The sequence below is a fragment of the Sturnira hondurensis genome, unplaced genomic scaffold (assembly GCF_014824575.4).
Source record: "Sturnira hondurensis isolate 20B ecotype Veracruz unplaced genomic scaffold, ASM1482457v3 Scaffold0008196, whole genome shotgun sequence".
Lineage (NCBI taxonomy): Eukaryota > Metazoa > Chordata > Mammalia > Chiroptera > Phyllostomidae > Sturnira > Sturnira hondurensis.
Genome location: NW_028080827.1, coordinates 16,328,527 through 16,350,883, shown reverse-complemented (window position 1 = coordinate 16,350,883; position 22,357 = coordinate 16,328,527). Strand labels below are relative to the sequence as shown.

Sequence of the window (22,357 nt, the reverse complement as noted above, 5' to 3'; positions counted from 1 at the left end):
GAAGCTTCCAAAATGCCTGCTGTGTGTGACCCTAATCACAGCAAGGGCTCCTGGAGGTGAAAATGAGGTGGCCCAGTCCCCAGGCAGCTCTTTGTTTAGTTATCCCGGATAACGCTTTCTCCGTGACCCAGTTCCCGGTTGTCACCCGTGGGTGCCTCTTCACTTCCTGGGGCTTCCCATTCACGCCTGTCCGGCAGCTTCTGCCACCTCGACTGTGGGCCCAGTGAGCAGAGAAGTGGCCGGCAGCCTCACCCGGGAAGGCTTGCCGCCCACCTCATGTGCCTCTTCCTGACCCTCAGGTTCTCATGGTACTTCAGGAGCGTGTCATCTCTGCTCCCTTCTGTCCCCGAGGAATTTGGTTTTGCCCTCAACTGAAGGACTGCCTTCCTCCAGTGTGCCTGTGGAGTGCTGGCATGGGTGTCCCCCAGCTTTCTCCCCCATCACCTCTGGGAGTAGCTGAGCTGCCTTGAGTCCGGGCTTTGAGGCCTTGGATAGGAAAACAGTAGAATTCAGTGGAGAGTGACCTGTGCAAATGAGGACACGGTGGTCCGGTGGAAGGCTGGACTGGAGATTCTGAAGTCCCTCCCGGCTCTAACATTTCTGGAAAGGTCTCTCCAAAGGCGGACAGCCTGAAAAACAAGTGGGGTTCTACTGTGTACCCAGACCAAAGGCCAACTCCTCAGCATTTTAAATGAACTTGGGCACCAAGTTTGACTTCGGACTCTCCTCGCTCTCAGATGAGGCCCCCTGGTTAGAGACGAGGGGCGAGGGGTCAGGATTCTGTGGCCAGTGTGCACACTTGTGAGACGGTGCTCCTGTCTGTGGCAGGGTTCCCAGACCCTCGTGGGGTCTGGGAAGGGTCCACTTCTGCTGGAGTCAACACTCTTCCCCGTGCTGAAATGCTGATGAACAGACCCCAGGTGGCAAGGCTTGGTGCCCGACTCAGGGAGAGCCCCCGGCCCCATGTTCTACTGGAACCAGCCGTGACTTGTCAGTTATTTGCTCCTCTGGAGAAACCTCAGCTTGGAAATCTGTTCAATTACCATGGGAGATAATCTTTTAAACACAGCTCTACATTCTTTAAAGGCTTTTTCCTGTGAGAGTAGGAAAGTTTATCTGAACGTGGGATTGGATTGTTTATTTTCATTTCCAGCAGAAGGACTACCTGGTAGTTATCTGTCAAGAAGCCTGAGCCCTGGAGGATTTATTTTTTGAGCCTGTTCCTCCTCACTGGTAGTTTGTCAGTTACATTGTAATAATTAGTCTGTAGTCTTGTCATACTCTTTCTCAGTGTAAACCCTGCACTTGGCTCTGTGATTCCAGGCCTATAATTACTTGGTATTTTTCAGGTATCCCCATCAGGTTGGGTTTCGTACTTACCCTAGACGTGCATAGCGTCAAGGTTCTCAAGGGTCTCCTCGCTAGGAGAGGATCATACCTGTAACTCCATTAGCCTCAGAGACCCTCCTGGGGCAGCAGTCACTCGGACACCGATTTTTCCAACTTGGGGCACCCCGGCAGACTCGTTAAGTCCTTCCCCACTAGAAGGCCAGGCCAGCAGGGGCTTTCGTGGTGCGTTCCACCCTGCGGCCCTGGGCCCAGAGCAGTCCTGCCTGCAGTGGGGGAAGTGGCCGAACGTCAGCAGGTCTTCGTGCGGAGAGGGTGCGTGCTGTGTCACAATATGAGCAATACACAAAGTCAAGCAGAGCTTGGTGGGCCCCGGCCTGGGGGCTGCCCTATGCCTTTCCCCACATCACTCTAAGAGCAAGTGGTCTTGAAGCGTTTTCTGGACCTGGTTCTGTAGGCTGAGATCTCTGGGCCTTAAAGAATATGCCTCTGTGGATTAAGGAGGAATTGTATTGAATACAGAATTGGAAGGTGAGGGGAAAAGAGTGTGTGGAGCACTGATTAAATCTCGGGATTAAATCTCTTTCTCCAGGTCCTGGCGGGGAGAAAAGCTGGCCCAAGAATTATCCATCATGCGGGGGCCTGATGCAGTCCCCAATAGACCTGCACAGTGACATCCTCCAGTATGACAACAACCTCGTGCCCCTTAAGTTCCAAGGCTACAATGTGTCTGCCAATGAGCAGTTTACGCTGACCAACAATGGCCATTCAGGTGAGGGAGAGATGCCAGGGAGCTGCCGGGGATGTCTAGGCTTCCCTCTGCTCCCCGTCTGCCCCATTCCATCTGCCGGAGAGGGGGCTCCACGGAGACACCCGGGGAGGGGCAGGAAGACCACTCTCTTCAGGCAATGCTGGAGGCCCTGGGCTAGGGCCACTCTGCCAGGGCACAGAGCAGCACCTCTCAGAGGCAGCGCATGTCTTGAGATGGGAGAGGGGACAGGCCTGAGCCCCTTGGCCATTGGCTGTGGTATGGGGATGAACCCTTGGGCCTCGTGAACTCAAGCAGCCACACGGCTCACTGTGGGCACCTGCCCGACCTTCGGAGTCAGACAGACCTGGCCTGGGATTCTGGCTCGAGTGCTTACGAGTCATCAGACTGTGGGTAATAATTTTAACCTCCTTGAGCTTCCGCCTGGAAAACGGGCATATTGGTGGGTACCGTGAAGATGAGGGATGATGTGTGCTGGGATGTGCTGTAGGGCAGATGCCTCGCAAATAGCAGTTGTTGTTGCTGTGATGGAATTCGACAGCTCGGCAGGTACGTCATTAAAGGTTCTATCTTCGTAGCCAGGTGTGTAATGTGTGGATGCGTAAACGAAGAGCCGCCCACTGGTCTAGTATCCATATTCCTGCCATCATATTCCAAGGGGAACCAAGAAGGTACAGGTGCCACTGGAATTGCTTTAGTGAAATAGGGACATTCTCAGGCCAAGAGGCCAGGTTTCTGGCCCGCAGGCTGCCGCTCTCCAGTCTCCACCTTGCTGTACCCACCTGCCCCAGTCTGGGCCAGGCATGTGTTGTCTGCCTGACTCTGAGCCGGCCTCTCCACTTCCCACAGTGAAGCTGATCCTGCCCCCGAGCATGCACATCCAGGGCCTCCCGTCCCGCTACAGCGCCATTCAGCTGCACCTGCACTGGGGGGACCGGAATGACCCCCACGGTTCTGAGCACACGGTTGGTGGGGAGCACTTTGCTGCCGAGGTGAGTGGGGTGCTGGGCTGACAGAAGCTGCCTGGCGGTGGGTGACCTGGCATTCTTCCATTTAGCTGGTGTGCAGATAAGATCTGAGCGCACAGGTGGGCGTGGGGGGCATGGCCTTCATGCTCTCCATACCGGCCCAGTCAGCAGCATAGGCAGGTGTAGCTACTCTGGCCTCCCTGAAGCTCCTCTGTGGTTCTCCTGGTCCCCTTTCTCTCCTAAACAGGCTGAGTTTTTCTTGGTCTTTTACTGAGCCATGCTGCTCAGAAGGCAGTGATCCCGGGGGTCGGGGGCGCACCATGGGACACATATGCCCCTTTTCTAACCATCGCCCTTCTGCTGGCACAGATTAAGATCCCACCAGCTTGTCCAGCTGATACATCCCACTGCTGAATCATACTGGGCGGTTCCCCAAACTTCTGTTTTTTCACACGCCAGGCTGTTTGTACAGGTCTTTTCCATCGCACCTTTCCTTTCCCTGGACCTGGGTTGTGCTTTGAATATGGGGATCCAGGCCCAGGGCTACTCTTCTCTTGTACTTGGCCACACTCAGAGCCCCCATGGCCTTGAATTTGGAGGTGTGTTCTGAATGTTTACAGTGTGATACAAGGAGATACATGCAACTGATCAGCCAGTGGAGCCCACGGTAAACACTGACATGACCACTTTCCTCTGTTCTTAACTGCCGAACTGCTTCATGTCTCAGGCTAATTGTAAGTTGAGTTACCAATGTGGAAAGACTAGAATTCTGGAGCGGCAGGGTGCCACGACTGGAGGTGCACGGATTTCAGACCAGGCCCCTCTCTGAACCTCCAGGCTGACTGCAACGTGGAGGCGCCTACTTTCTCATGGGGAATAAAGGAGTTATGGCATAGGCTGGGAGGGTCTGGACATTTCAAGTTATTTCTAGTTATTATATTTTCTGCTATTGAGCCTCATCATTAGACCAAGAGTCTGGTGAAGATGGACCATAATGTCAACAACCAAGAAAACACATCAGGTTGAGCCTAAAGTGGCGGTTCTCCATGCACGGTCCTCGAGGACGCAGAGATTCTTCAGGGTTGAGTCTACATAAGCAATCTTGCAGTCCTGTCGGCAGGGAATTCCCTGCTGTTTTCTTAGCCTTCGCCTCCCTCCCACCCTTGATTCAATCTGAGCAGAGAGAGAAAAGTGCTAAGGCAGATCACAAGCTCAAAGTCAGGTGTCAAAAAGAAACAAGGCCCTAGGGCCTCTGAGGTTCAAGCCACACGGCATCCTGCTCTGGCTGTCAAAGGGACGCCAGGTGAGGATGGTGTGGAGCAACGCGGGAGGCCACATCCTTCAGGGAGAAAAGGGTGAAATAGGAGTTCCTAAGAGACCCTTAACAGAGGACCACTTAAAAGAAACAATAATGTAATGTAACTTTTAAAAATGAGAAAGGGCCACTTGAAAAGTGGGGGACATTGAGCTGTATTCAATAAAATATTCTTGGGTTCTAAATATAACCATAGAAGATGGAAAAAGACATGGATAAAGAAAAACAAAAGAGAGATAAAGTCTCAGTGTGTCATAGCCCCGAGAGGCAAAGGACCAACAAGAGTGCGTGTGTCACCTCTGTAGACCTATTTGCTAATGCAGTATTTTGGAGAACAAGCAATGCAGCCTTTAGGATGAAGAATCAGATTACACATTGTCAGAATTTGCCATTACGATGTCTTGATGCTGACCTAGACTTTTTTTCCCTTGAAACCAAATATTAGACTGTATATTTTAATACATGTGAGGAAGACAGATAAATAATTTAAGCCTGGTGAAGAGAATCCCTGGGTTTTCTATACACTTCTCTTTCTACATGTCTAATTATAAGGCAACTCTCTTGGCTCTGGTCATGACAGCCCCATTATGTCCATCTCCATGCCATCAGTCCCCAACAGAATTGTCCCCAAAGAAACAACATCGGCAGAATTGGCTCCCTGGACAGTAGTTATCTTTAGTGTCCCGCACCCAGGAGGAAATGTTACCTAGTTGTACCATGGTTGCTTTCAAGAGGATGTGCCAAAACCCGTGTGGAAGTTTTCTTCTTGGAAGCCATGGTCCCAGTTCCTGAGCTTTCTTTGGCCGTGTTAATTGTTACCCCGTCACTGGGCCCAGTCGTGGGGAAAATTAGGAGAAACATTGCAAGTATTAAAATGGGCAGTAACATCTTCTGTGGGGAACAGAGGAGGCAGTGGCCTTTGAGTGCATTCATCAAATGTTATGGGAGTGAAGTGGTTTAGCTTGTCCCTTTCCAAATGCAAACCTTGTCTTCTGCAGTGCCCCACCTGTGTCTCCCAGCACGTGTGGACTGCCAGCCAGCCTGCAACTCTGCCATCCCACCCCTAGTTTTTTATCCAGGAGAAATGAAAGCATGTGTCCACACCAAGCCCTGCACACAAAGGATCAAGAGCCCATTCACCCGCAGTAGCCAGTTTAGACTGGAAGCTGGCAGTCCCAGACCAAGGTCTCGCAGGGCGGGTTTACGGAGAGCGCTCTCTCCCTCGGCTTGTTGACGGCGGTCTTCTTGCTGGCCCGTCACATGGTGGCGAAAGACAGCGTGTGACCCCACCTAGACTTTATAAACCTAAGATTTCCCCAAAACTTCTCTCCTCCTCACTGTGATAACGACAATTTCTGCTTTGAAAAAATGAATTTAGAATTTGTTTTTGTGAAGATTAGTGTCTATATTCATGGAGCAAGATTTTTGTTTCATTGCCAGTTAAAATACACCTGATAAAACCTTGGTAAGACCATGTGGTGGTTTTCTCTGCCAGAGGGATGAACATGCATCCTCTCTGGACACAATGATAAGTAAGTTATAGCGAGAGGTTTCCTGCCCCAGACCCCCGTGCTTCCAGGTCAAGTGCAGAGGGGCCAGACAACATGAGACTATTTGGGGCTGGGCTCCAAAACAAGTAAATGGAATCAGAAGAGAGAAGTGCTCCAAAGTACCCAAGGTTTTTCACGGCTAGCATAAAAACTCATTCATTCACTCATTCACTCACTCACTCATTCACTCATTATCTATTGTGCACATGGTACTTTCTAAGCACCATATCAGACTCTGGGATACAGTGGCTCAGTAAAACGCACAGTCTGCCCTGGCAGAGTACAGGGAGGAATGAGGGAAAAGGGAAACTGGGGAGGCCATGAGCAGAGGGCCCGAGAGGCGTAATCTTCCTGGGGGGAGGTCTGTCCTCCACATTGAATTCCAGCCTCCTGCAGGAGTGAAAGGTTCCCATGAGTCGTGCACCCCCTTATAAGCAGTTTCTTGTCCACTGCAGCTGCATATTGTCCATTACAACTCGGACCTGTACCCCAATGCCAGCATCGCCAGTCATGAGCCACAAGGCCTCGCTGTCCTAGGTATCCTCATAGAGGTAAGAGATATTAAAAGGGATTTTACATGAAATTTGAGGCTGGGATGCCATCAGACTCGGCGTTTGGTTCCACGTACACCTGTCTGTTGGATGTGCGTGGCTCAGTCGCATTTAGGCTGTGCCTTGTCTCCAGAGCAGGGGGCGTTCCCCCCCAGAGTTGCTTCTCTCTCAGCCTGGAGGTGGTGCTGTCTGTGGCTGGGCAGCAGAAATGGGCATCCCTTTGGGGACACTGGAAAAATGAGCCCTAGTCCCCAGCCCAACTGCATAGGATATGGAATTGCCCAGTTGGATGGCACATGTGAGTGTGTGTGTGGGGGGGTGGGAGGGTGGGAATCATTCAATTCTGCACCCTCTGATGCTTGAACCCCTGACACAACTCCTGGCATCCAAGTTCCATCCTTTGAGCTCTGGGATGAGTTCTTTCCAAATCTCAGAAAATGGGACTATCTCTTGATTCGCTTGTGTTATTTTTCCCTAATGAGACAGCATGTGCCTTGTGTCTTACTGGCCTTGCATGAACTCACACTCCCTTAAGTTCGGGTTAAAGGACATGACTTCCGGCTCACAGCCAGACAAGCAGGAGCACAGCTGTATCTCCTGATCACTGCAGCCCCAGTGCCTTGAGCTGGAAACAGTATGTCCTGGGCTACGGGAAGGCAGGACCACTGTGCCACCCTGTGCCAGCCTAGTGACCCACCACGGCCTGGCAGTGGCGACCACGTACCCCCAGCCAGGCCCTTCGACGAGCAGTTGCCAGTTCGGGCTCGGCCCACAGAATTCTGCCCCAGTTCAGCCTGCCCTGTCTCTGTTGCAGATGGGCTCCTTCAATCCATCCTACGACAAGATCTTCAGTCACCTTCAAGATGTGAAGTACAAAGGTGAGTGGCCCCGGGATGCTAATCGCCCTCTGTTGGAGAAGGATGTAGTGGCTCCCGAGTGACCTGAAGGGACACGAAGCTGAGGGCAGGTGCTGCCTGTGACCAAGCCCTTGGGTCAGAGGGCCCGGGAAGGGGCTAGTTCACGTTTCTAGGCTCAGCCACACGCTCAGCTGCGCCTCTGCCGCGGCGAGCGAGGGCGACGCTGTCCCCCAACATGTCTCTCCAGACCGCGAAGTGCACATTCCGGGTTTCAGCATTGAAGAGCTGCTTCCTGAGAGGCCTGAAGAGTATTATCGTTACCAAGGGTCCCTGACCACACCTCCTTGCTACCCCACTGTGCTCTGGACGGTTTTCAGGAACCCCGTGCAAATCTCCCAGGAGCAGGTAAGTGTTGTGCCCCTCAAGTCAGAGACCACGTGGTGTCCCCCAAACCATAATCGATGACTCTCTGTCCTCACTTAGAGTTCACTGGCGGCTCCTCAAATGCTCTCCAAATGTCATGGGTGCGTGGGAAGCGCTGCAGCGATTACATGGGGCTAGCAAGTCAAGTAGGAAAATGAATCCGTCTCTTTAAAAAAAGAGTTGTTAAGTTGCATCTCCTAGTCTGTCCCTCCGTGGACGGTGTTCGCCTCTCAGGTGGGAAGGAGCAGGCTTCCTTCACAGGGGTGGAATGAAGGAAGGATCAGGTTGAATCACTGAACACACGCAGGGGCTGGGACGCAGCGGTGAGTGAGGTTCTCTGCCCTCGAGAAGCTCACAGTCTAGTGCAAAACCGGGCAATGGAAGCCTCAGCGATCATCTCTGACCCGCTCATTTCACAGGTGATGGAAGTGAGGGTTAGAGAGTCCACGATGCTGCGGGATCACCCACCACTGGCTGATGACAGAGCTAGAGCAGGCCACTGCCCATCCCTCTACTCCGAGCCTCAGTTCACGGGGAGGAAAAAAGGCTGCCAGGGGCCAGGGCCTGGGCAGCGGGGCACGCTGGCTTGCTCACGCACCGCCTGTCGCCCCCTCACTGTGGCTCCTTTCTCACTGTGAGCTACTGATCTGAGTAACCGAGAGAACAGGCAGCAAGTAGGCGGATAGAATGACGACATGATAAATCAAGAGGGGAAATGTGCGGGGAAGCAGAAACAGCCTTGGGAACAGATTGTATAATCTACGCGAGTACATAAAAATTCCGTGGAACTCCTTCCTCCCTCCTTCTGTTCCTTCTGATGGGACCCCTTGCTTTAGAGTTGGGTTCCAAATCAGGCTCAGGAGAGCAGTGCGGTCTCAGGGAGAGACTGAGGGGTGCCTCCTGCACCCCAGATCCCCCAACCTGAAGCTAACAGGACTGACCTTCCCCCAAGCCTGGGAGGTGGGAAGGCAGAGCAGCTCACCCCATGGCCAGTCACCGGGATGCCCACAGGGAAGGGGGGCAGTTCTCTGGCTTTCCTGCTGCTGTGCGGCCCACAGGGCTCTGGGAGTGAGGGCTGGCAGTCTCTTCCTCCTGGAGGTCAGGCAAGGGGGCCGTCCCCCTGCCTGCAGGGTGTGCTTCTGCTCTTCTCCCCGCAGCTGCTGGCTTTGGAGACAGCTCTGTACTGCACACACGAGAACGACCCCTCCCCCGTAGAAATGGTCAATAACTTCCGGCAGGTCCAGAAGTTCGATGAGAGGCTGGTGTACGTCTCCTTCCAACAAGGTGAGGCAACTCGAGGTGTGTGGGGCGGGCGGTGGGGGGGTGTGGTGTCAAGGCACTCGTCGAGTATGGAGTGGGATGCCCTGCCCTCCGGTTTTGTCCCTAATGCCTTTAGGTGGATTGAGCATAACTCTGGCCACCAAAACAACCAAGGTACATGAGCAGCTATTGTGTGTGGGTTTACTGAGGTCGCCCTTCACCGGCTCTCCACTTCCCTGAGCCTTTGTAGGAAGCACGAGCCAGGGCCTCCAGGTGCGTGGGCCAGAGCCCTCATTAAACCTGGGAGTCTCCCCTGCTGTGGGGAGGGAGAATGCTCTGGGGGACCTTTCTGCTCTGGAAACCTACCCCTTCTTCCAAGGCGTATGATAGCACCCTTTTCATGAGATCACACATCCAACTTTTTATCCTGGGCTTTCTTAGCATCATGCCCATCTCCAGCCTTAACAGGTGATTCACAGCACTGACAGCGTCATCAGTGCTCAGGGACACTCCTTTGCAAGGAGTCACATCCACGGTCACAAGCAGCTTGTGGTCTAATGTAGAAGGGCCATCCAGCAAGACAGCATCCGCACTCACTCTCTTTCTGTCTCGTCTCCTTGAGGCTTGCTGGAGCGCAGGACACAGGATCTGTGCATGAAACGACACTGAGCAGTTTTCCTTGTCTCTGATGCTAGGGAAGCTCAGTTCTTCCTTTTAAACCGGCAGCCCTACCTCCCCAGAAGGACATTTAGCACCTTTACCTGCTCAGTACCTACATCAATACTACTCGAATCTAGGGGTCCGGGAAAGGGGGGTAAAGGAACACTCCTGGGGCCCACAGCCTTCTTCACGCCTCCACACTTACTTTCCCACTGCAGATGCTTGAGCAGCTCCCAACATGGGAGTCTCGAGTGGTCAGAGGCAGGTAGGCCTGCGGAAGTGCCACTCTGTCCTCTCACACGTCATGTGTGACCAAACTGGATCAGGTCTTCACACTTAAAGATGGCCCCCCTCACCCACCTGCCAGAAAATCGGCTCTCCTTGTCTCACCTGGTGCGCCGTTTTATTCCTTTCTTATCGTGTGAGACTATAAATGTCACCTACTAAGCTTAGTGGAACATACGGAGATTGCATTCACAGAGCGCTTGTCAGAGAGCTTTAGAAACGTGCCCTCCTGGACCAACAGCAACATCTGGGCCGAATTCTGTCCTTTGTCAGTTACTTAATCAAGAACGGCCCAAGAATTTCCCTCTCAGGTTCTCCTCTCCAGATACTAGTTAAGGCAATTTCTAGTTAAGGTAATTTCCTTAACTACTAGTTATGGAAATTTCCCTCAGTTTTCTGGTCTGAGTACTGAGCCTGTGAGCAGAGGGCCTTCCTAAGGGTTGAGGATGCATTGAGCAGGTGATGATGACTGGGAAATCGTCTTTCCCAGGAAATGCTTCCGGGGCACAGAATCACCCCTTCATTATCTATTCTGGACATAACTTTCTCCTTTCCTGTTCCTCTAAGTGGAATACGTAGTAGTCAAAGGTGAAGTGGAAATACTTTAACTCGTAAATATAATAAAAAACTCTGCCTGGAGATAAGGCACTTTGCCCGCATAGGTAGAATTTTGCTTGTGATTCAAAGATAAGGATTAGCTCTGTTTTCTGAGCTAGTGTAAATAAGTCACAAGTCACAAACCACGGGGGACAGAGTGACAAAGACTCCCCTTAGTCAGAAGTAGGTTCAAGGCCTCACTGCACTTCCTCGTGGCTGTATGACGTGGCCCAATGAGGTCCTTTCTTGGGCCTTGCTTTCCTCGGCCACAGGACAACAGGTTGGACTGGGTGAGCGAACAACCTTCCAAGTGCTGACATGTTACGATCCCAAGCGGACACTAACAACTGCCCATCCTGACTTTACATTGCAGGGACAGTGTTTGAGGGCAGATACAGAGGATCGGAAGAAACCACGCAGGAACTTGAGTCTGACATCCCAAAGTAACCCTCCACTTGTAACCGGCAGCTGTGGCGTTGGGCGTAATTAGCCATCTTCTTAGACTGGCAGAGGTCTAAGCTGGCGCTTGCAGACCAGGCAGTGCAGTCAGACGCGTAGCAGGGCGCTTCGGTAGAACCTCCCAGCCTGGCCAGGGGGGCTGGAGGGGCCTCCAGGCAGAGGCCACGTCCAGGCTTGGCACGTCCAGATCGAAGCCCAAATGCAGCGTTGCCACTGCCTCCCCTGCACAGCTCGCCTGGAGCTGCTGCCCTTGGGAGCGAGAAGCCATGGCAGTCCAAGGCAAATCTGTTCATTTGGAGGCTGATTATAGAAACTTAGCCAGAATTCTCCCTTCTCTCCCACTCCCAAAAGATGCAGGGAGCAAACGGGGCTGTCACCAAGGAGAGGTGAGGAGGCAGCCCCAGAGGAGGGCAGCCCCAGGCCTCACGCCCCAGGGCACCTGCAATCACAAGAGCCTCTCACACCAAACTGACGTGGGCCTCGGACATGCCGTGGGAAAGGCGTATGGGTGAGCCTGTTTGCCAGTGCGCACCTTGAACAATTTGGACGCGACTATCTGTACACTCTGCCACTTGAGGCATGTCTGTCCTTAGGTGTGGTTTACTCAGGGTTTTCTCTGGAAGCTGTCAGGAACTTCAGAGTTGGAAGATTTCACCAGGAGGAAAGGAATGCTAAGGAAACCCCCCAGGAGAGAAAGTTCATGGACTTTGAGAGGAGGATCTGAGATTTAACCAGAGTGGAACATCTGGGACTGAACTGTTTAACGTGACCCTGCTTTCCCCTCAGCTGTGCTTCCAGCGGAGGACAGGTCCCAGTTTCTGTGCTCGAAGGGGCACAGTCTAACCGAGGCTTCGTCCCAGGGTAGGCTTCTTCTGCCCATGCACTTCTGCATTGGGGAGCTGAGTAATTCTGGTTGTGGGGGACTCTCCTGGGCACTGGAGCATTAGCAGCACCCTGGGCTTCTGCCCACAAGATGCCTGTAGCACCCCCGCCTTCTCGTAGCCAAAAATGTCTCCAGACATGGCCAAATGTCTCTGGGGAAGGAGGGCCAAAACTGCCCCTGATCGAGAAGTACTGCCCCGGGGACTGTACACGATTTTCCTAGGCCCAGACCGATGTTTCCCACTCGGATCTCGGGATTCTAGACTTCCAGAGCGCATGCCCTGGTCTTTGTTCTATCACAGGACGACATTTTCAATCTGGTGACGGCTACTCCAAGACGGTAGGGTTGGGGTTACTGATACAGAACCATCAAACCCGAGAGAAACTCTGATCCCCATGTTTTTTTAGAACTTGAGTCTACTTTTTATATACTTCAGTATGTCTGAGGCCAGGAGCAGTGGGTGACAGAGAACTGCCCACCCATAAGACTACACATCTCTCTGTCAGGGGTCCAGACGTCTCACAGGTAGCACCTTTCTTCAGAATCCCTTCATCGTTCTTCTCCTTCCCTTTTGTACAGGTTTTTCTCTCGTCAGTGTTGTTTTTTGTTGCCTTTGGTGAAAATGCCCACTCTTTATGAAGAGGTAAAAGTCATACCAGGCACTTGTTTCACCTCTCAAAAGGTGCCCCTTCTAAGTGGCACAGATGGAAACTTGAGCCGAGGAGGAGAAATAAGACTCCTTATTTCCTTAAGGTGGGACCTCAGAGGGAGGGAACACATCCTGGGACCGCCATGGGTCTGGCAGGAAGTCAGGTGCCCAGAGTGAGGAAGATGAGGGACTGCGGGGGCAGATTTACAGTCCAGAGGCCCAATTCTTGCTTCCTTTAAAATGACCTCTTAGCCACAGACACCAACCTGGGTCCAGATGGTGATGGGCAATCCCACAAGGGCCCATCAAACACAGATGCTGTCTAGCCCTATTTCCAACATGTCAAGGGCCAGAGGAAGCCAAAAAGTTTCTATAATCAAGTCTTTAGTGGGCCTGCTCTGAGCAGCTGCATGACCCCCACCCGAGAGGGAGCCAGCTGCGGCACATTTAGCCAAGAGCTCGGCGGGGTGGGGGGGGTGGGGCTGTCACCCACCTCGAATGTGTGGAATAGCATGATTAGAATCTGCTTGATCCTAAGGAAACTGGGTACTTTCATGAAACCTTTAAAGAAAAAACAGAGGAAAGAATCTTACAAAGCTAAGATGGCTAATTATCTAATTTTTTTGACCAGAATGGATGCTTTGTGGTTATTGACCTTGTGTTTCTAAAAGTTCCTATTTGTAAATAAAGTCTATGAGATGAGAAAGTATCAGTTCTTCCAAAGTACCCAAATGAAAGACCAGAGGAGTTCCTACCTTCCAACTCCCCCTGGGTACAGGGGGCTGAATAGTCGGGAGTAATCGTCAGACGTGCTAAGCAGGCAAGTCCCAGTCCCTTCGTCTAAGGCAGTTTAGCGCACCGTGTGTTTTCTGAGCACACCTCAAGTCAGGCACTGCGGGGAACAGGGAGCCCCACCACGCATGTTGTCTTGCTCCTAACGACAGACCTCCAGCAGAGAGCAGACCGTGCACAGAAAAGCAGTGGCCAGAGGTGTCGGGCGGACAGCTGGAACTGGGTGCACAGGCACACCCGGGCACACGGTGCAGGGCCTCCCTCGGCAGGCAGCTGCTGCCCTGCGTGCGCACTGTTGACTTCGCCCACGCCAGCCCTTTTGGGATCCCCCCAACCTCTTCCACCTGGGGAATTCTTTCAAAACCCAATTCTAATCACGTCCTCCCAGAGTCTTCTCCATTCCCCTGAAGGTGGCTTATAGCTTCCTTCTTCAGTGTAGCCGGAGTAACATGTTCACCGCTGTGCGTCTTAGTGCACCACCAGGTGCTGATTTATTACTATGCAGAAAAAGAAACAGATGTCTGTACCACCCACACTACAAGCCCCTTAAGGAAGGGATGACTGTGCCTGGCATCGTGCCCGGTGCTCACGACAAGTCTGAAAAAATGTGACCAATCCGGCTCCCTGCCTCTCCCCTCACCAGTGTCTTCTCTGCAGAACGATTTGAACATAAGCCTGGCCAGTTGTTAAATATTAGTTCTGTCTTATCTTGTTTTGTTATCAATTTGCCAACAGCATTAAATCAACTCATTTGTTTAAGAAAAATTAAAGATAAGAACTTGGCGGCCCAGTTTTGAAAGCCTGACTGGGAGCTGCCTAGAGGTGCTATCAGGCTTTCTTGCTCTGGCCCGACAGGGATAGAAGGCCCAGTCCCACCACCCATCATTCCTCCAGCACCGGCAGACCGGCTGCGGACGGGAGCTGCCCATGTCACCCACCCCTAGGGCGCCCCTCGGGGCAATGTGGCTCTCTCTCTGGGCTGCAGGTCTGAGACCTGGAAGGCAAAGCCCCCAGTCCCATCATGGCTGCAGAAAACTGGTTCCCTCATGTAACCTTTTTGGCAGATTTGTAAAAATTACTTCTTTCTTCAGTTATTTGTTTACAGTATTAATAAGTAAAGGTTCCCAGTTAAATATGTCCTCCAAATACAGGTATGTTCTGTGGTGACTGGAGGCATCTTCCGTCATCCGAAGTGGGTCCCTGGCATGTGGGTCACTTGAGTCTATGACTTGTATGAGGCATACTGACAAGAGTTTTACCATTTGAAACTGGATTACCAAAACAGTCCATACTTTAAAATAATACTTTGAAAAGTATTGTAATCCTCTTTACTAAAAATTCTGTTTGAATAAACAGAATTGCAAATAGACCTAGAAAATGCTAGACTTGTTCCAGGAACTTCAAGCTGTGTCAATGAGGCGCTTGTTCCTCCGGCTGGACCTTTCTCTTTGTGCTTGAGGCTTCAGAAGACCTCAAAAGCAGTTAAGCCGCATCCTTCGGTCCAGCAAGATGCCAGTGGAAGACGCAGCTCCTGAGCCAGCCAGACCAGGTAGCAATGCCCCTGTGGCAAGCAGCTTGCTGATCTCCTCCGGGGGTCCGCACCTTCCTGGCTGAGGCATGTGACAGCCAAGCCCCTCTTGTGTCTCTGTGGTTTCCTCCTGTGTGTCGTATTGCCCTGTCTCTGCTCGCCCCAACTCGCACCAGAGCTCCTTACGGTGAGCAGACGCTCCCCCATGTCTGGACAGTGGGCACCCTCTCACCAGCCAGCTCAGGAGGCCCTTCGCTACTTCCTCATTCAGCGGCTCTGGGCGGCCATCTCTGTCAACCAGCCTGTCTGTTTCTCCCATCTGTCCCATTGATCTTTACTGGGAACTGCTTGTCTTATTCACTGTTCAGAAACAAACCATTTCTTCGTTTAATCTACAGATGAATGTCTCTAGCTCTGTCTCTCCTGTGCCACCATCGAAGCAAGTTCTTGACAGTATCCCAGAGGCTCTGCTGTGACACAGGCTTTGGTTTGCCTCTCTGGGCCTCGGCTCTCCAGTCGCCCCTACCAGCTCTCCCTCTGCCCCTCAAGTCTCCTTGGCTGTTCTACTTTAGTTAGTACATGCTTTGGTAGCTGCCTCCAGCCCTACCCATGGGACCCCAGCCCTGTGGGCTTCATCCGGCTCTGCAAAGAAGCCCTGCTTCCTTGATGGTTGGTGCCATCTCAACTGGCAGGGGTTGGCATCCCAACATCTTCCTGCCTGGGGTTGTCTGTGGAGGAGAATTCCTCTCCCTTAGCGGGTTATGCTCTTGCTTGCTCAGTCAGGCTGCTTTGTTTTTGCTGCAGCAAAGTCTTAGCTGAAAGCATCTGTCCCAGTCTCTAGGGCTTTCCTTGTCTTCATGGTTGCTCCGTCTCCTTTCACTGTCTCCAAGGAGAGGCGACTCAGGCCCTGGATCAAGGAAACCAGGCTAAAGCCCTGGGTAAAATTAGGCTGTTATTTATGGGGCCTAATACAGCCAGGGACACTGCTCAGTGAACCAGGGAACCACAGTCTCCCTCCAGACAAGACCCCAAGGCTCATAAGGAAAGTCCCATCCCTGGAGGCCCTGCTTCTGCAGACTTCGCCCAGCTCTCTCAGACCAGGCATGGAGCACCTCCAGCCGCGGAGCTGGCTGCTCAGTGGTCTGCGGCCTCGCAGCTCCCAGGATGTCTGAGCCGACTGTGAAAGTCACGACTTCAGACACTGTCCAGTTTGGTCGACTTAGCCAAGTGGTCGGGCTTACTAGTAACAGTCTTCTGTGGTGAGAACTAGTTTGGTACCACAAGCATCTGGAGTTTTAGGAAGAACAAATGTGTATTTCATCAATAGGCTTAGAAAGGAAACCATGACTAGTTGGGGGTTTTCTGGGTTGTTGTTTTTAAGATTCCAGAGGCCCTGGTTGCCTCTAGGTACCTTAAAAAGGAAAAAAGAATTCCAGTGCGCAGAAGCCACAGCCACGCAAGGAACAGAGCATATGCTGTGCAAACGCTTGACACTCTTCCCAGGGGAAGCATGCCCCAAGTGTCTCCCCAGGCCACAGACTGATGCTTGTGTTCGGGTTACAAGAGGAGGCCTGGGGCAGGCAGTCAGGCCAGCGGAGCCACTCTCGGCCACTTGGGAGGCCGTGGGCTACTGGGGGTGGCTGACAAGAGCCAAGAGAACAGGTCACCCTGTCCTCTGTGGACAGCTCCCCTCCATACCGGCTCAGTTCACCCTTCCAACAGCCCAGGACCACCTGGGGAAGCCAACCAGAGAGGCTGCAGACTCAGTATGAGATTGTGGAGGACAACACTAGGGAAAGGACACAGGGCTGATGGCTCCAAGATTTCAGCCAGCCTCTGGCCCCACGATGGCAGGGGTGAGCAAAACCTCCCCTGCAGTCTCAGGTCTGTTCCCTAGGTTGTCCAGTGGCCCAAGGGTAAGTCCCCAGCCCCCTGCTGGCATCTGATTCTTGGTCAGGGCTCACTCAAGGTGTCGGCTGCCACAGTGGGCTCTAAGGACACAGGGTCTGCTTAGTGTCAGGCTGGGTAGCCACCTTCTGCACAGCTCTGGCCTGGAACAAGCACCCCTCCACAAACACACATACACGCACACCCTAGAAGTTCCTACTAAAGTCAGGAAACCACCAGACAAGAGGGTATGTATAAACAGACTTTCTTTAGAAGGAGGACCTGATTGGGAGAATAGGGAATAGTTCTAAGAATCTGGAAGAAGCAGGCTGGGCAGCCCAGGGGGGACTTCCTGACTGGGCTTCTTGGTCTTACTGAAGAAGATGGAGTTACCCATGACCCTCCCAGGGATGTCCCTGACTATGGGATTTCTCCTTAGATAGTTGGACACTATTTCAGCCCCAATGAGGACTCCTGATCCACCCCATTTACCTGCAACAATAACTTGCTGAGAGAAGCCACAGTCCTGTGCTGCTGGTTCCACACAGCACAGAAGGGAGACTGGCATGGAGCACGAATTTCTTCCGTTTATCCAGTGGGGCCAGAGTGAAAATAGAACCAAACCATGACAAGACGGGATGGGACAGGGCAGAATCTGGTGACATGGCAGGTTCCTCACTGAGGAAGAGGGGCAGGTACCAGAGAGGCAGGTAACAGTCTGCCCAGGTAGACTCTGGTTTTTATCCTTCCTCACCTTCCACTTTGGCCACTTGGTATCAAAAGCTGGAGTCCTGGCCAAGCCAGGAGACTGCTGTGATTAACAAACATCAGAGGAGGGAATCACTGTGTGAATTCCCTAGGCAGGCAGTTCCCTCTACCCCATCTGCATAAGCCCAGTACCTCCAAACAAAACGTAGAGCTTCGATGCATTGGTCAAACCTACCATGGTTTGGCTTGGTTAATTTCCAATATTTTCCTCTCCTTTTGAAGTGCAAGACCCTACCTACGCAGGACTGAGTCTGGGTATGTGGCCATCTGGCCGTGCATGTGCAGCTGGTGATCGCTGTGATTCCCTGTGTGATCGAGCCTGTGATACTTCCAGCCCATCCTCTGTGCTTCTCTGTGCTGTTGCTCTGGCTCCTGGCACCTTCTCACTGTGAGCCTTACTGTCAAATCACTCTCTGATTCAAAGATGAACTGCCAATCAAATGCTCCCCTAATGAAAGACCTAATCACTCTATATAGCATGCATACAAAGAGCCTATCTAAGATCTCCTCTTGGTCATGGTAGAAAGCCATTGCCTAAAACATGCCTGAGCCCAATGTGGAGGTCGGGTGGCTGGCTACTTGACCTTGAGGATGGGCCCCTGGTTATTTTGGACTGCTAGGACTGTGCAATGGAACTTGGGGGGCATCCCTGATAAAGAGGCAAGCTAATGGGCCTTAAGCCCAGCAAGCAGCAATGGAGTAAGTTCTTAGTCTGTACCCCAGGTTTCTCAAAGTGTGGTGCATGGACCACACACATCAGCACCAGCCAGAGGTGTTTGGTTAGAATGCAGATTCCTGAGCTCCACCCCAGATTGACTCAGTCTATGAGGGTTGGACTCAAAAGAAATCTACATTTTAAACAAGCTCTTCAGATGGTCCTGGTGCAAATTTGAGAAGCCCTGCTGGAGAACGACCACACTTTGCAAATTGTCCCAAGTACTCCAGCCAGTCCTGTTGAGCCAAAGACCAGAACCTGAGACCATATGTGGAGAAATTACACCTTTTGCTGGATGATTGTGCAGCTGTCATTTGACTTTACACCCAGGTATCATCCTTTCGGTGGCCCTGGCTGGCGTTCTTGGCATCTGCATCATCTTGGCAGTATCCATTTGGCTTTTCAGAAAGAAGAGGAGGTGAGCTGGTTTTGCTTTGGAATAGGAGTGGGTGGCTTATGTGCCCATGAGGAGAAATCTGCCTGGGAAGGCAGCCTGCATGGTGAAGAGCCCCTGTCACCTGTACCAACACTTATCCTAGGAGCCATGGTTCCTTTGAATGAGATGCTGGTCGTTCAAGGGTCATTGTGCTTAGAGCTGAGGTGAGTCTGCCAGCCTTGCTGTCACTGCTAAAGCTCTGGACAAGCCTCTTGCTTCGGTGGGGTGGTCCCATTTGCCTAAATATAAGCAGCAAAACTGTCTTCTTTCTAAGAGCTGTACATTTATTGGGGTGACATAGGTTCATTAAATAGGTTTCAAATGTACAATTCTATAATGCATTATAGGTATATCACACTGTGTTCACCCCCCTGTAAGGTCTAGGCTGCTTCCACCACTATTTATCCTCCTTACCCTCTTCCACCTCCCCCGGCCTCCCTTCCCTCTGATAATCACCCTACTGATGTCTGTATCTATGAAGTTTGTCTTAATCCCTTCACCTATTTCACCCAGTCCCCCAACCCGTGACACCCCCCAACAACTGTCAGTCTCTTCTCTCTATCTGTGGGTCTGTTTGTTTCTATTTTATTTTGTTCATTAGATCCCACATGTAAATGAAACCGTAAGGTACTTGTCTTTTGTGAATCCAAAAGTGAAAGTGAAGGGAAACCTAATTTATCATTCACATTAGTTATTAATTCCCTTTGCTCATGTTTTTGTTGTCATGTTCATTTTTTTCCTAAAACCTAATTTATTTTTCCTGGCGTGAAAAAAAAAAACATTGTCAGGAACCCTGCTATGGAGTGCAAGGTCTGATGCGGGGGCAGAAATGAGACCTTCTTCAAAATGCAGGCCTAGTATCACCCGGTGTTAAAGAAGAACAGTTGGAAAAGGAACACGTTCCATTTTGGTTCATCTTTATCTGCAGCCATTCCCTCCTAAAACCAACAGAACTGGGGAAAGGCCCCCACAACAGGAATCTGACCCTTAGAACTTGCCCCATTCCACAGGTGAGCCAGGCTGCATTCTACCTCTCTCTCCTCTTTGACTAACAAGACTCTTGTGTTCTTGTTCTAGTAGCAAAACAGGTGACAGCAGTAAGGGAGTCATTTACAAACCTGCCATCAAGAAGGAGACTGAGGCCCACGCCTGAGGCCCCAGTGCTCCAGGCCCATCCAAGGAAGAACTTGGCTTTGAGTGGTACACACTGTGTCTCCCTGGACACTCGAAATACCTGAGGGTTCTCTGGAGCTTATCCTGCAAACAGGCCAGACCCCTGAGGGGACCCTTGCTGGACGCCCCACTCTCCAGATGCTATGGCCACTCGCAGTGCAATCATGGATGGGAAGAGCTCACCAAGGAGGCAGGGACTTTGAGCTGTCTGCTTCATCTGCATGAGACCAGTAAGAGGTCTGGGTTCTGGGGACACAAACCATGTTACCTGGCAGGGCTGTTATTGATTGAAAACCACTTTTATTCAGGGCTCACTCAAGTATGGTTTCAAATGTCCTGGAAATTGTGCTCCTTGTCCCAGCCTTCAGACCAGAATGTATGCCCTCTGCTTAGGCTCTGCTGTTGACACTCAACTGTGTTTTCTCAGGGAAAGCGTTGCTGCCTCACTGTCGTTTCCTTCCGCTGTGACAAAACCTTTAGTCTGACCTGGCAACGTGGGGCATTGTGGAGGGCCGTGGGGGGGGGGGGGGGNGGGCATTGTGGAGGGCCCGGGGGGGGGGGGGGGAAGCATTGACATAGGAGGGGTCAAGGTGTCTGAGACAAAAAGAAAACAAGAAATATTCTTCAAAAGACAGCAGAGGCATTTTCACAGTTGCGTCCTTTAGATCAGATAGACCTTAGAGAGAGAACGAGGAGACACGTAAGATCTGAAAACTCTCGGGAGCCATGTGTGTGAGAAGCACAAGTATTAGGCCCAAGCCCAACCTCCTACCAGTAGGGTGGTTATGTTTCACATTCTCCAGATTTTTGTAAACAATTAGGCTGTTCCTTGACAATGTGCTGCTACTTTCTCTCTCCTAGACAAGACAGGAGTACTGAGAATCTAGAGAAAACAGGGAGATTCAGAATGATTGAAGAGCTTCGTCTCTTGTGCCCAAATTTCATTTCTGTGACCTTTATGGGGTCCCTACTGTCAACCCAGAACTGGGACTTACCTACTTCTCTGACCTTGAGGATGCTGAACCATGGCTTGCTTAAAATATACGTTCAAGGCATAACAGCAGGAAGTTATCTGTGCTGGGGCCAGCAGTGTGGTATGTAGGGACCACAGTTAGGGAATGTTACATAGGGTCCTTCAGGTCTCCCCCTGAAGTCCCAAAGGCAGTTCCTGAGAAGCCCAAACTCCTCCACTCCCCTCCCACCGATGCAAGAGCCCCATGGAGACCTGTTACGTCCATGACTGAGCAGGGGTCCCCACCACCCACCTCCCACAGTCAGCACCTTGCAGATCCCAGAGAACTTCCAGTTCACAGCCCCACGCTGATTGACAGCAACGAATGTCCTCTTGAAGCACCGGTTTCTTTGTCATCGTTTTCCTTCTGTTCCTCCCTCTGACTCTGAGAGGTCTTTCTCTACTGTTGCAACCTTTCGTAGTGACGCAAGCCCTGTGCCTCTGTAGCTTGTTTGCTAGGCTGAGTTACACATGACTTCCTGGAGACTCAAAAATGTGGCTGTTTATGAGACTTCTGTCAGTGCTGGGGCCTGGGCCGGCACCCCACTCCTGCTTTTAGCACCCCCGATGCTGATCAAATGACAGCAGGGACAACCCCCGTGACCGAGCAGTGTGAATTAGGGATGCTTTCTTGGCCTTGGCCCAAAGTTGCCAATCAGAAACCAACACAAACGGCTCCAGAGCCAAGGGACCAGCTCAAAATGCTCTCTACACTTTTTACGGACCAATTTTGTGAGGGGAACAGAGAGATCACTGTATCTGGCACAATGGCTTTCATAAAAAGAAAGACGTGCTGGCTAGTGACAACAACAGTATTTCTCTTGTCCTCCTACCCCCAGCACAACCAGGCCTGTTTCTTGCCCCCCCCCCCCCCCCCCCCCCCCCCCCCCCCCGTGGCTGAGACAAAGCAAAGCCAAGGAAATGAACACAAGGCTCCCAGAGTCAACAGGTGACTTCCCTGCTAACCCTGAAGGGTCCCCTGAGCTCCACCTTAGGAACTGGGAAACGTTTCCTCAAGTTTCACTCATTCTACCGACACGTCGCTACGAAAGGGAACCAGTACCTCGACAAGGGACACAGAAAGGCCCTGGCTTATCTGCCTTTCACTAACACAGGTCTTGAGTCTCTCTGCTTTGTTTCTTTAGTGTCATCTGCTGAAAACCATTCAAACCGATACCTGTTTTCTTAACAGACATTCTAGGGTTCTGCTGCATTGACTTCCATCCCACTCCAAGTTCAGACCTTAAACTCTTCCTGCCTGCAATGAGCCCTCTGAAGGCCTCCTGGCTGGCCCCTCGGGGCACAGGGTTCTGTAGCAACCCTCTGTCCCTGTGCCCCAGAGGGACCATAGGCCACTATGATAAAGGTCCATTCAGCACTTTTGTGTGTATTGTATGAATGATTGTAATGAAGATGCAAACTGTAAATATGAGAAATTATAAATTAAAGTTGTTCACATGAGACTGGGTTTTT

General features: G+C 51.7%; 1 protein-coding gene across 7 annotated transcripts in view; it reads left to right on the top strand.

The window, feature by feature from the left end:
• The window catches only part of CA12 (carbonic anhydrase 12), a 48,820-nt gene extending 28,516 nt beyond the window's left edge, over positions 1–20,304 (top strand). The window contains exons 3-12 of one of the 7 annotated variants that reach the window (XM_037054076.1): positions 1,940–2,119; positions 2,966–3,108; positions 6,405–6,500; positions 7,315–7,378; positions 7,605–7,762; positions 8,938–9,064; positions 17,771–17,803; positions 18,609–18,681; positions 18,803–18,863; positions 19,777–19,863. In XM_037054076.1, the coding sequence (XP_036909971.1) occupies positions 1,940–2,119; positions 2,966–3,108; positions 6,405–6,500; positions 7,315–7,378; positions 7,605–7,762; positions 8,938–9,064; positions 17,771–17,803; positions 18,609–18,681; positions 18,803–18,824 (896 nt within the window). In that variant the 3' untranslated portion in view covers positions 18,825–18,863; positions 19,777–19,863. Of the gene's footprint in view, positions 1–1,939; positions 2,120–2,965; positions 3,109–6,404; positions 6,501–7,314; positions 7,379–7,604; positions 7,763–8,937; positions 9,065–17,770; positions 17,804–18,593; positions 18,682–18,802; positions 18,864–19,776 lie in introns of all 7 variants that reach the window. The other 6 variants (XM_037054075.1, XM_037054074.1, XM_037054073.1 and 3 more) reach the window with 6 other exon arrangements.
• The last annotated feature ends 2,053 nt before the right edge of the window (positions 20,305–22,357 follow it).